Source organism: Dreissena polymorpha, chromosome 7 (assembly GCF_020536995.1).
Source record: "Dreissena polymorpha isolate Duluth1 chromosome 7, UMN_Dpol_1.0, whole genome shotgun sequence".
NCBI classification, from domain to species: domain Eukaryota; kingdom Metazoa; phylum Mollusca; class Bivalvia; order Myida; family Dreissenidae; genus Dreissena; species Dreissena polymorpha.
Genome location: NC_068361.1, coordinates 80220280 through 80235245, shown reverse-complemented (window position 1 = coordinate 80235245; position 14966 = coordinate 80220280). Strand labels below are relative to the sequence as shown.

The 14966-nt window shown below is 33.2% G+C and overlaps 1 protein-coding gene across 2 annotated transcripts in view; it reads left to right on the top strand.

The window, feature by feature from the left end:
- LOC127836895 (complement factor B-like) overlaps window positions 1-13710 on the top strand; it is a 132474-nt gene extending 118764 nt beyond the window's left edge. For both annotated transcript variants that reach the window (XM_052363538.1, XM_052363539.1), the window contains 10 exons: window positions 89-339; window positions 638-800; window positions 2418-2531; window positions 4199-4411; window positions 7833-7954; window positions 8541-8643; window positions 9422-9622; window positions 10418-10627; window positions 10986-11078; window positions 12265-13710. In XM_052363538.1, the coding sequence (XP_052219498.1) occupies window positions 89-339; window positions 638-800; window positions 2418-2531; window positions 4199-4411; window positions 7833-7954; window positions 8541-8643; window positions 9422-9622; window positions 10418-10627; window positions 10986-11078; window positions 12265-12386 (1592 nt within the window). In that variant the 3' untranslated portion in view covers window positions 12387-13710. The remainder of the gene's footprint in view (window positions 1-88; window positions 340-637; window positions 801-2417; window positions 2532-4198; window positions 4412-7832; window positions 7955-8540; window positions 8644-9421; window positions 9623-10417; window positions 10628-10985; window positions 11079-12264) is intronic.
- The last annotated feature ends 1256 nt before the right edge of the window (window positions 13711-14966 follow it).

Here is a 14966-nt window from a genome sequence, read left to right as displayed (position 1 = left end):
GCCCCTTTAAAACAATATAATGCATTTCTGATTTACTGACCGATATGGTGTATTGAATTCAGAATTATGATTGTATTATATTTTCCAGGCTGGTCTTTATTTTCCTTTGACACCGGAATTTATTTGAAAGAAGCTTTGGAAAACACTGTTGATAAGCAAATTGAGAGAAGAGAAGCAAATAAAAATGCCAGTGGAGAGGCGAATGTCGCTAGTGGGAGGTCAATGCGTCCTCAAAACGAATACGGCGTTGATGCGTACATTCTTTTGGATGTTTCAAGAAGTATTACTGATGAAGATTTCAATAGGACAAAGGCGTTTGTCATCGCTTTAATAAAAAATGTAAGTCTTTTGAAACATAATCTGTTTATGAATATCCATGGTATGTGCTAGAATGCGTGTGTATGTGTTCGTGCATAATGGCAGGATACAGATGATAGTGTGCTTGTTAGCATGCGTGCGTGCCAGTGTGCGTGTATGCTTGCGTGCGTGCATGGCAGCGTGCGAGCGTGTCTTTGTGCGTTCATTCGTACGCATATGCGTTAATGTGTTTTGCTTGTACGCGTTATTGTGCATGCGCTTTTGTGTTTGCGTTCCAACACGAAAATTTAATAGGTCTGCATGATTTGTATAATTTAAGCTTGCTGTAAGCAATAACCCTGATGGGACCAGAGTGACAGTGAATTTATTTGCTACCGATATAACAAACATCATCCACCAACGTGAGGCGCACCACCAAAATGAAGAATACATCATTAAGGAAATAAATAGCATAAATCTCCTAGACGTTAAAAGTCAAACAGGTAAAATATAACCATCTTTCAAGACACAATATGAAAAATAGTAGGGATGGCAACGAATACCGATTTTGGTATTCGAATATTCGGTCATCCTTCCGAACGAATATTCGGATATTCGGTCAACATCTGTTGCAAAAAAATCAACTTTGTTTACCGTACCATTACTCCAAGAATTTTACTTTCGTTTTTACCGGAAGTGCACCGGAAATGACTAAATATTGACACAGCATTGCCGTCGATAATTCGAAGCTGATTTTGTTGATTACTTTTTGTTGTTAAAATTGAATGACAAAAACTGTTTTTAAACTAATAATATTGTACATTAACAATAGAACGAGAAACATAATATTACATGACGACAAAATAATTACATGACAAAACAGAACTTAAACGAATTATGTACATAGCCGCAACACACTTTGAACCTGTTTAACAGACTAAACAGTCAGTCTTTTAAAGTTGCCACGTTTAAAAGTCACTTGGATCGGCGACTTCTTATCGGATGTTGTCGTGAAATACTTCCAAGCATCGGAAGGCGTAGGTGGCATTTTGCTTGGACAGAGATTTACTTTGTGCGTGTAGCAATTATAATATTTTCAATTAAATGAGGGCGAACTACCAAAAACATTTCTTGAAGTATAATACCTGATTGAATATTGAGTAATAAATTAAAGTTTGGACCATACGATACGCAAATACTCGTTAGAGGTTGATTAAATTATTTTCTAAAAGCTTTTTTGATTGGACAACGTGATTATAACCATACGATCTCTTTGTTTTTCACACCAAGTCGGCACTTCCTTCACTCATTTAATCTTGGATCATTTTAATGTAATTCGAGTTATTAGATCAAGACGGGTCGGTGGTTTAATTGCCATACGGTCTTATTCGTTTTTTACACCAAGTTGGTTTTTCCTTTACTCATTTAATCTTTGATAATTTTAAATGTAATTCGAGTCATTGGATCAAGTGCAGGTCGGTGTTTTGATTGCCGACGCGATTTGCACCTATCATAATTTTGACACAAAGTGTCTGTCTTTGTTAGGCAATTAGCGGGATTTATGACCGGTATACTGTCATCACCATAGCGACGCATTATCGCGCGTAGAAGGAATAAATATTATGACACGAGGAACAACTTTTTTTAACAATGTTTGAAGCAAATTTCACGAAAACAAAGTCTTTGAAATTACTCGATTTTTTATTTTTTCTTCCGAATATTCGATTCGGAAAACTGTATCCGAATATTCGGTCTGGGACCGAATATTCGGATATTCGGATATTCGTTGACATCCCTAAAAAATAGTATTACTCAGGAGGTGCACATTGTTATTTGTGCTTAACTGTTAATACGTATTTGTTATGTATACACACAAAAATTACACGTTGTCAGTAATTTGTCCTGTTTTTTAAGTAGAAAAAAAAAATGTGATTCATTAAAAATATATTTGAAGAGTCAATACTTAAATTGAGTCGATATGTTTTGGTATACATATCCTTGTAAATATAAGCAGTTATTATTATCTTATGTTATTTCTTCAAGTATAATTTTTGAAAATAGCAAAATCTTTGACGATTCTATAACACGTGAAAGCACTTCATGTTGTTCTCTTTATTCAGGCCATGGAACAGCTATAAGTTTTGCCTTAGATGATGTGCGTAAGGACATAGTAACCAAAAATTCTATGAGAGCTGAGGCCTTACGACAGCAAGTTGTAATCCTAATTAGTGACGGTAAGATGTTATTTTTTAATATAATGAGGATGCCGTTACACTATTTTAATAATTGTATATCCTTTATTTAAATATTTTACATTTGTAATCACAAAAATGTCTAATTATTCTTCTGATAAAAATATATTTGTTATATAAATATGTTGCTGATTTTGGAAAAAATAAGCTTAATGTAAAACGATTTTCAACGAAACCATCATCTTTTAGTTCCATGCAACTAACCTTTAATCTCCTGTCAATTGAAAATGATAAAATGAATGATAGAAAACGACATTTATTACGTTATACGGAAATCAAATAAGTATATGTATGTTTAAAAGCTCTCTTGATGCGGATAAAATATTTACTAAATGCACGTTTGTGCATTTACCTGTTTGCTTATCACACTTCACATACCGTCAAGTATTGAAGAAAATTCAATTTAAGACTATATGTTTTTGCAAAAATAAAAGATTTATATTGCCATTTTCTTGCAATAATTGTGTTGAGTACATTGATCTGAAATGTTTTAAGCCTTATTGTGTCAAATTTTAAAGAATTGTTAAATGAACCGACCGAGTGATGATATGCGAATGAGAAAGTGCTAAAATTGTACTTTGTGCAATATCACATTAATTCTAAGTCAAATAAAGCAATATAAGGCATTTGTCAAGCCAGAGATCGAATATCCTAAGGTGGAAGAGGTATTACGCACGGTGAGAAAGTGTGACGTTTGCAATGACAGGGTCAACTAGAATGGCATGAGTACTAAACTTGTTCCAGAGCTTAAACATGTGTATCGTTGAATGGTTTTCCAACGAAAGGAATAATGACATCGTTAGGCCAGTTTTTATATTGTTCTCCCATTTAACGGCATAATCAACAAATATATCTTTGACCTAGATAGCTGGTGTTTGCGCGCGGCAGTGCTTCGCAACAGCGTTTTTCGTAATTAATGGGAACAACACTATCTACAAAACCGATGTGCTTAATCCGCAAATGTGTTCTAATCTCTTTAGGGGTAACCATTCAAAAACAACAACAACAAAAATTGTTTATTGTAGTAAGCTATATGGAATTTGAATGTGCTTCTCATATTTGCCGTGAAAAACTGTAGCAATTGACATGTGTGAATGACATGGATCTCTGCTTTTACACATCAATAAATCAAGCACTTCACTGCAAAATGAAACCCTTCCGTGTTAAGAGAAATTATTATTAACATAATGAAGGATATATTTGTTTGAAACCAGGCGTTCATCCATTTTTTTTCAAACGAAAAAACAATAATATAGAACTTTTAGCTTTTTAATGTGTAAAAACTGCGATTAAGATCAATGATACAAGATTAACCAATGAGAGGTGCCTTATTTTTAAAATTATAATGCTCCTGAATACGCATTACTTTGTAGTGATTAGGTGTATGCAATATGATATATAGTTTGTGTAAGTGTAGTTTGAAACGTAATAAAAACTATAACAACATAAATTTGTAGAAAAAAACATGTACAAATTTAGTTAAAAGACTGTGAATTAAAAAAATCATGGAGGCCATCTTGACGGTCTTTTGGGGTATATAAGAATATTTAATAAAAGAAACATACAGCAAGATAAGCCGTGTGATATTTTCGATTAACATCCTCAGGCCCTGAGAATATTTATATAAACTTGCAATTGCAACTTTCCAGGAAAATACACACAACGTGGAAGCCCCATCGAAATTGCCGAAGATTTGAAAAACCGAAGCGTTGAGATCTTCTGCATTGCACTCGGCACAAAAAACGATGAAAATTCATTTCGCGTTATGAAAGATATGGCTTCAAAAATTGATGATCAACAACATTTCTTTGCTGTCGATAAAGATTGGGACATGACGGAAACCATACATAAAATGATAGAACGTAAGATTTGATACTTCTATTATGACGTTCTTTTATTTTTGTCGGATATGGTAATGCTTATAATGTCGAACACAATCGTAGACAACTTTGATCGCCATATTTTCGAATTGACGACTTATTCATAATACGGGAATTTACAGTTTTGGTTTTGTTTAGTAACCTAATTATTGATGTAACATCTTAGCATTTCAAGATCCGAACGAACAATCAAACTCCTACTAATTCAACCCCTCTTGTAGGGAAAGGATCTTTACCAAGACGTGTTGTTAGCTCAAAGGATAACACAATCATGTTTGTACATTAATCTTTATAATATAAGACGGCCAAGATAGCCCTAGTTCGCTAAACTTTTTTACAAGGCCGTGTTCATTGCTTAGTTGAAAATTCAGTACTCTAGAGCATATTAGATTGGTTCTCTTCTGTTTAATTTTGAAGTGTCAGCATATGATTAATTATGCTTGAGTACTGTCCATTTGCATTTTTTACGATGCAAACATTTGCAAATATGCTAATTCTACGCGTGTTTACGAGGTTTTTGTAAGATTTGGACCTCTTGACCAAGATTTCGACCCCGCATGACCCAATGTCAAACTTTGCCTAGATATCATAAAGAAAAAAACAACCTGGTCAAGTATCATAATTATTTGACCAAAACTATGGCCTCCAATGTGTTTACAAGGTGTTTAAAAGATAAGACACCATTACCTAGATTTTGTTCCCACATTACCAAACGTCAAACTTGACTTAGATATCGTCCAGACAAATATCCTGGTCAAGTTTCATCATTATTGAACCAAACCCTGGCGTATGGAGTGTTGACCCCTCATGACCAAACATCAAACCTTGCTTAAAAAATAAATATATGACCAAGATTAATAAAATCTAAAACAATATTGTGACGTCTAGAGTGTTTTCAAGGATTTTGTATAATATCATGAAAAATTTGAAAATCTAAGGGCAATAGTTCTGGCATTTATTACGCGATTTTGCTCATTATCAAACTTGACTGAGATCTTGTGGCCATATAGCTTCTAAGCAACGTTGATAAAGAATGCTTGAGAAATGTGAATGCAAGAGTGCTTACAAACCAAATGTGGACGGACGGACGATGGACAAAGACAGATCCTAAAACTTCACCTGAGCAATCAGGTGAACTAACAAGTGGGTTTATTTCAACGATCTGAGCCATTTTCAAACTTGTACGAGATATCAATAAAACACTTGTCTTGACTAAGTTTTACAGTGATTAGGCAAAAAATGTGACTTCTAGAGTGTTCACAAGGTTTCTCTATAGTCATATAAAGAAAACTGCCCCACCCCCCTGGCGGCCATTTTTTTAGAGCAATCGGGACCATTTTCGAACTCATCTGAGATATTAATAAAATCAATGTTTTCACAAAGTTGCATGATGATTAGGCAAAAAATGTGACTTCTAGAGTGTTCACATAGTTTCTCCATAGCCAAATAAGGAAAACTGCCCCGCTCACTGGCGGCAATGTTTTTCAACGGACCTGAACCACTTTTGAACTCAACCAACATATCATTTAGACAAACATTTTGACAAAGTAACATGACGATTGGGCATAAAATGTGACCTCTCAAGTGTTGACAAGGTTTTTATCTTTTTTGACCTAGTGACCTAGATTTTGATCAAGCATGACCTAGTTTCGAACTCGATAGAGGTATCATTGGGACCAATCATCTGACCAAGTTTGATGAAGATCGGACAAGAAATGTGGCCTTTGGAGTGTTTACAAGGTTTCTCTATAGCCAAATAAGGAAAACTGCACCGCCCACTGGCGGTCATGTTTTTCAACGGACCGGAACCAGTTTTGAACTCAACCAACATATCATTAAGACAACGATTTTGAAATTACATGAAGATTGGGCATGAAATGTGACTTCTAAGGTCTTTACAAGGATTTTGTTTTTATTGACCGAGTTTCCTAGTTTTTGACCCAGCAATACCCAGTTTCAAAATCGATCGAGGTATCATAAGAATAAATCTTCTGACCAAGTTTCATGAAGATCGGACAAGAAATGTGGCATCTAGAGTGATAACGAGGTTTCTCTATAGCCAAATATAAAAAAAATGCCCCGCCGAATGGCAGCTATGTTTTTCAACGCACCAGAACCACTTTTGAACTCAACCAACATATCATTAAGAGAAATATTTTGACAAAGAAACATGAAGATTGGGTATGAAATGTGACTTCTACGCTGTTAAAAAGTTTTGTTTGTTTTTTTACCAAATGACCTAGTTTTTGACCCGGCATGACCCAGTTTCGAACGCGACTGAGGTATCATTGGGACAAAGCTTCTGACCAAGTTTCATGAAGATCGGACATAAAAATATGCCCTCTAGAGTGTTTACAGACAAATGTGGACGGACGAACGGACAACGGACAAAGACCGATCGCAAAAGCTCACCTGAGCAATCAGGTGAGCTAAACAAGAATTTACGATTTGTTTGAGAAAATAATAACTACATACGCGTTTTTCGGTTCTCTTACGAAATGTTATCATTGTACTGAATCGAATTTCCAAAAGTGTACATGATTTTTTAATTTAAGAAATACGGTAACATGAATTTTATCATTGTGCTGAGAAGGAAAGTATGCTGTTTACAAATTAAGATAAAACCATCGCCCAATATGGTTTTCAAATGCAACTTTCTCATTTTTTATATTATGGTGTTATCCGTTTATGGACCAATTCATTTAAGTATGGCCGGTGTATACTATTTGTCCCTAATGACATGCAAAATGCGTGTTATATGTCAAAGAGACATAACGATGGCAAATAACCCCACCTCATTAAACACAAAGTATAAAAAAATGTTTAAAACAGACCATATTATCTATCTTTTATTTAAGTAGTAACAATGAATACTTGATAAGACCTTCATATATATTTTTTTATTTCATATCCGCATCCATTTGGACTCGAACTAATGCAAAATCATTGCGCACTGTCATTTGAAATTTACTCCACCATCAGTTTAATTATCAATTTTGCAAATTCATTAATAACAAAAATAGAAAAGAATCCATGGACAAGCTTCTACAATTATACATATTTATACATTGTGAAGGAGCTTTTATTACACCGACATAACCATGTATATGATAATAAAGATAATATTATTTTCGAAAGCGTGAAACAGCTTATGAATTTCAGTGAAAAGATGAATAAAAAAATGAACAAAACTGTGATCAGTTTTCCACGAGAACTTAGAACTTGAAAAAGGATATTGATGTTTTATTTTCTTATTATTAGAAATTATTTTGCAGTTATTAAGAGCTGTTCTAACACAACTATAAATGAATATGAAAAGTAAACGTTTAATGTTTTATTGTTCACAATTTAATTAACCGATCGTTGTATCCAAGATGCTATGCACTTTCCTTTTTAATTCTAGTGACTCCTGATTTTTCCTGCGGTGCTACAAATCCGATTCGAACAGACACAAAAAATATCAGTCAGTCTAACTATGGTCTATCTAAAAAGCACGCGTGGCCATGGATGGTCCAGTTGCGTTATGTGAGTAAACTATTAAGGTCGTTAATGTTTTCGTACTTTTAACAAGCTTATTGCGTTGTTCCCAAATCCAAAAAGTCTTTATATGCATTTTGAAATATTATACTGTATATGCATCAGAGTTTTTTGTATTTTATATGCATATTGGATATTACATTGTAAATGCATATGGAATATTATATAATATTATATTTGCATCAGGATCATTATAATTTATATGCATATATAATATTATAGTAATCCATATGGATATAGCAGCAAAGTTAAGAGTGAAAGACGTTACCTTTCCGAGTTTCGAATCAACGGATTTTCTTTTATTTCTCGTGTATAATGTCTCCTTTGTCAACGATACCCTTAAACAAAACTTCATATACAAACTCTCATATTTAGTTGGTACAAGTATGTTATTACCTAACAAATTATGTTCAAATATTGTTTCCTGGTATAACTCCTCTGTTGTGTCTTGTTGCTGTTGTTGTTTTTTTAAACGTCGTAAATTGTGTTTTTTAATGTTTGATTTACTTACATATGCGTGTATTAATATATGGGAAAATAAGCAATTATCTATGAAAAAAGGTTGTATTTTCAGAAAGACACGCATCTTTGTGGAGGGACTCTTATATCAAACAGATGGGTTCTCACCGCTGCCCATTGCTTTGACTTCAGCCCAAAGATAGACACAGTTATTCTTAGTATGGTGATGTTGGTATTCATATTTCATGTCTTTCCTTTCTTCGCGTTAATTTAACGAAGTTAAACGAGTGAGGGCTCAATTTGCAATCAAGTCTTAATTAAGCGAAAACCGTATTCTTAAATAACTATACTAATAACGGTGAAGAAAGGAACAGATAATTTTTGTGTTCATTAATTTGGATAATATTTTTACAAATCATAGTGTAAACACTTGTTTGAAGAAAACAATATAATTTGCGCATACTTATGTATTAAATTGGATGGACAGACAATAGGAAGATACTGTTAGTATACGAAATTCTCTCTGTAAGTTCCCTATTAAGGAGGTATTAATCGATTCGTGCGAGGAAGTCTCAAACACTCGGACATATATTCCCAATAATTACTTTTTTCATACATAAAAAATAAGTCAACGTAAAGTTGTAGATACGCACATTTATTTATATTATAATACAATGTCTTCCATATATCCGTAAGGTCGTATAGACCGTCCCATCCCGGAAATAATATATCTATTTTACCTTAAAATTGTGAGACACTATATCCGAAATATGGCCTTATTTATCCTCATTGTAAGTACTTTATATTCTCCTACACACCTAGGATCTTATTTTCAGGATAATGAAATCAAACAAACCAAGCCGATTCCTAAATTCTCTTAATATCATATGAACTTTGAATAATCTGTTGTGCATGCAATAATAGAAATATGTAATGTGTAGTCTCTATCAATCATATAAAAACTAATTTTATTTTCTCTGTATTTCTTTAAAAAAGAACAATGGCATACCAGAACTCTAGACGATGGAAGCATACAACAAGATGTACCAGATTCCAACGTATTCATTCATGAACAATATGTTAACCCCGGTCGAAATACAAATTTCAAGTACGACATCGCTTTGATTAAACTACAAAACAACGTTTCAATTAATAGCGATCTCCATACAGTGTGTCTGTGGAACAACGAAACAGCAAGTATTTATACCATTGCAGTTTTTTTCGATAATAAGAAAGATTATGTCAAAAAGCCAAGTAAATTAAATACCCGTGTATCTGTTAGACCTGTCACGTGATAATAAATATTATCACACTTGCAGAGTATGCTATATAAAAATTTAGATTGTTCTTATTTAAAAAAGTCGATCCTTTAAAATTAAGCTCAATAACTAACTTACTTATTGGTTCATTTAGTAATATAACCAATCATCTAGATACCTATTTACCTACTTTCGTTCTTACATATCTTCTTACCTTCTTACTTGTTTACCCACATACTTACGTACGTGCCAACATATTTAACTTTTTACCTACGTGCTTATTCACTTATTTACTTACGTACGTATTAACTTACTTAGTTACTTGCTTACTTGCTTATTTGATTACTAGCTCATTTCGTTGGTTGGTTGGTAGGTTAAGTGGCATTTGCTTGCTTTCTTACTTACTTGCGCGCCCGCCAGATTGCCCGCCCGCACTCCCGCCATTCCGCCAGCCCGTCTTCACTTACCCTTTCCTACACTTACCCACATACCCACTTACCTACATGACTATATAACTAACAACCTACCTAACTCCGAACCCACTAATCTTCTTCTTACTTGCTGTCTGACTTTCTCACTCACTCCCCTGCTAATATGTTTCATGTTGTTTTTATTTAACCATGTTTAGATGTTACGAGGTAGTAATTGTTGAAAATCTTTAGCCATAAACATATAAACAACTGTTGTTAAGCTTTGATTCTTAGACATATTTTTTTTCTTTGATCCTTGTAAGATGGCACAGATGTCTCGTATGAATCATTGTTCAAACCTCAGTCGTACGGCATTGTAACCGGATGGGGATATAAGCAAGGCACTGAAATAAACGAGGACAGCATGAAGCAAATGCAGTTTCCAATACAGAATTTCACTGAGTGCAGGAACAACAAGAAGCAAGCAACCATTCACTTTGACGAAAGCGTCATGTTCTGTGCAGGAACTAAAGGTATTTTCTTTTTTATTTTGAATTTAAAGTTAGTGGCATTATTTTCCTATGAATCATCAATTGTGTTGGTTTTTTGACGGTCAAGACTGTAAAACCGATATCAATAACATTTAAACATGCACTTGTTTACAGGTATCATCGGCTTCGATTAACCTTGTAATTGTCTGGTTGTTTATTACAAATCTCAAATTTTCTATGTACTAAATATTTAATCTGATAACATATAAATCTGATAAAAGTTTATTAATTTGACAGTTTGGTACCTCGTTACGTGGCACTCGTGTTGTCGTGATCGCTTATTAAGCGGATTTAAAACAAACGGCGTAATTATATCAATATATTTTTATTGTAATTTTAGATGAAACAAAAATAATTGATGCCTGCCATGGTGACAGCGGCGGTCCATTTGTGGTTCAACATCCAGGCAAAGAGAACAAATATATCCAAATAGGTAATCATTGCATGCGCCATGCCGTTATACGACAATCGAATATGGATTGCGTGGAAATATGTTACTTGACTTCTAATAATAACGACAATGTATACTTGTTATCAATAAAACAATTTGCGTTTCTTTCACATTGCCCCCTTTATCTGTACACTTGTAATGTTGCATAATGAGAAAAATCGTCACTACAGCACGGCAACATAAATACGCTGTTTATTATATACAAGACGATTGACATCTGGTAAAAAAAAGTTGTGCATATTCGCACACATTTCTTAACGTGTGTATACTACGAATGCCTCAATATAAATTAATTTCCCTTTTTAGAATTGTCCTTATTTCATGTAATTCTATTTTTCCTAACAGTTACTTGAACATTGACATGTGCATAAATGACGAACATTCGTGATATTGTTCAAGGGTACTTTTTGAGTTATTTCCATGGTTGCAAACATATGGATTGGTGATTCCTTAAGCCTAATGTACAAAGTTTATTGTTTATATTTGTGTACTTCATGAGTTATTACACTTCACTTTTTGCAAACGGACAGGCAAACGAAAGAATTAGCAGATCAAACCATATAGCTAATATTTATACTAATACAAATGATGGTTTCTTACGGATGTTTTTAAAAATAACAATTTTAATTGATGATCTTACCGAAGTAACATAGATCTGCACTTCGACCTCTGTCGACAAAGGTCTTGCATGTTCCTCGAAATGCCCTTAATTGGTTTAATGATGCATTTTGAGTATTCACGTTGTTAATATTTCAATGTTTGATACTGAGCGGAAATGTAAATGGATATTGTTTTAACGTCGTATATCCACTCCTAGGTGTTGTCATAAATTATCGTTCACGTGTTTTCGGAATATAGTAAGTCGGAACAAAGTATAAACATTTCATACTTAAATAGTTAAATATATTGAGTATGCAATCACATGTATCATGTACAGATTTGAGTAAGAAAAATATGACAGTAAAAGAGTGAAAAAATTACATGCAAAAATATGACAGTAAAAGAGTGAAAAAATTACATGCAAATGCTTTGAGAAACAAAGGAAAACATCATATATTATTTAGACCAATTAGTTGTGATCCATGATTTCAAAAGAAAACAATAACATCAAAAAAGCATATTACCTCGGAAATAATCATATCAACGACGTATGTGCTTATACTTGCAGGGATTGTTTCGTTTCAAACACAGAAAGGCTGCAGGACCCACATTCTGGATGGCTACTATACTCGGCTTAACGAAAATCTGCTTAAATGGATCGCATCAAAAATGGAACAAAATGCGAAATAGCCAATAAGAAGTGGCGAAATATTGGTGTTTTATTGGCAAAATACGACGGAGTGATAAGTGTCATGCATTGTATATATTTATAAAAAAGTGAATAATGGGCTATATTTAAATTAAAAAAAAAGACTAACAATAAAAAAGCTAGTCCACAGATTTTGGTAGTTTTTGGTGTTCGTTATTAAGTGCTGTAAAATGTATAAATGATAACATCGGAATTTAAGAAAACTTGTATAAAACAAGTAAATAATTTAAGAAAGAAAAAAAACGACTCAGCCATCCGGTGTGTTTCATGGAATATGCATTCTTAACTGATCTTTAGCAATCCTCGTTTTGTGACAAAACCTAATGAATGAAATAGAAACACTCCAATGCATATATCTGTTTAGCTTGTAACGCTTTTTAAATACATTTTTAATTAGTATTGCTGATAAACAAAATAGTTCCATAATATGCCTTCACGTAATTAGTTTTATTTCACTAACTTATATATAGTGTTTTTGTTGTCTGAGTCTGTGTTCAAAAGTTTGAAAATTTTCATTTTGACAGTCTATAAACAAATCCGATCAACAACCAAATTTAAAAAAAATACAAAGGGCAACCAAAGCTTTACATTGGTAACATTATTTTGGATTCCGGGATTTATAAATTTATTTCACAGTATGATAGTGTAGGAACGTATGGTTTGTCAGGTGTAGTGTGTCATATAGACGGTTTTTTTTTCAACATGTTACTTGCAATGTACATATTTTAAAGTGTATGTATCGAAACGCGCAATCTTATAACCTAACTTGTTGCGCAGATATAAGTAATAATTAAACCCTGTGCAATTAATAAAATACCATAATCAAAAGCAAGAAAACCAGTTATAAGGATCCAAATATATATAGTAAGTAATCAGAACAGGTAACGGACTAAACATCCTTTTATGCAGTGAGGTTAAGTAATGTTATGTTCCAGGCGGTGAATCTTGTACAAAAATTTAATTCTTTATGTAATATGTGTTTGTATTTACTTAATGCATTTGAGTTTAAATCATGAAATTATCAAAACATGTATAGAGTTATTATGTATATGTTTTCATTTCTTCTTCCCTACTATGTGTTAAATTGTGATGGCTGCTATTAAACACAAAGAATAATTTTTGGGTAGATTAAAATGTATGTTTACCACTACTTCTGTAAAATGTTCTTTTGGAAAATCATTGTTTATTAGAATTTGTTAGAATTAAAGCTTTGTTTCATTTTCCAAATAATGTTGTTTATGTATAAAATGTAAACGTGTGTATAAATGCATCATACGAAAACAATATATTATCAGCATAACCAAACGAGTTGTGTTTGTAGTTTTGCTTGATTAAATAATGGTGTTTTTATTAGGGCCAATGTGTAATGGTCAAAGCATATGTCCTTTCGGTGTATATTTCCCGACTTGATCGTCTTGAACATTTGTTTTAAAAGACATTTACAGTATTACGGTTTATTACACAAATTGCAACCTGAAAACCTAGGATCGATCCCGCTCATGTCTTTTGTATCAATATGTGATAATTATATTGGACATAATAACTAAAACATTAGCATTTTTCGGCATATTTATACTCCGTTATATTTTTTTAAAAATACCATTCCATATACGTATCAACCACTAACTCAATTTTTGCGGTTAATTGAACGAATGATAGTTACGCAGCGGTTAATTGAACGAATGATAGTTACGCATAGAGGACAAAAACGGCAATTACGCACATGCTGCCAATCAAAAATAACGTCTCCAATAAGCTCACTTTGGCTGGTTAACAAAAGTCAAGAATAATCTGCACTTAATGCTAGGTGTATTTCTCATAGTTTCCATTTGACTTCGCTATACATTGTCGCATTACGCAGGACATGCTTATCGTATTGGAAGGTTATACGGCTGAGAAAATGTAAAGAATTGCATTATAATATGCACTTCTTAACAAAGCATTTTATTAAGCTACATATTAATTCATAATAATTGTCAATGCAAACTCAGTACTACACATACACGTACATGTAAAGTGTTACGTATAATTTGACAAAGGTGTTGCTATAAACTAATGGCAACATTTACATGCATTCGGTGATCAGGTTCCATAGCTTTAGTCAGTCCCGATCATTATGTATCTTGTTGTATGTACACATTCCTTGTTTCCAAACAAAAAAATGATGTACGTCTCTTATGGAAAGGGAATAAAAACGTGAGTTCCTCATGAACTACGAAGACAATTTTCGTCACGAGAGCGTGAGAGTTATAAATGGATCAATGTAAGACTGTCAATGAGTGGTTAAATTGGTTTGCCTGGTGGATTTTTTAATATATTAACGGGCGTATGGATGAATATACATTTTTAGTTCATATTTCTCAGATGTACTTCTGGGCTTTTATATGAGTAACAGGAATTTTGAAAAAAAAAGATTACATTAATTATTCGTCAATTTTACTTGTGAATTAATAATGGTCGTCCCCTCGCAGTTAATTGGTAGTTCATTGAATCAAAGGCGATTTATTGCATTAATTTAATCAACGGGCATAATTTACCAAAGTATATTTTTCATGCTAAGA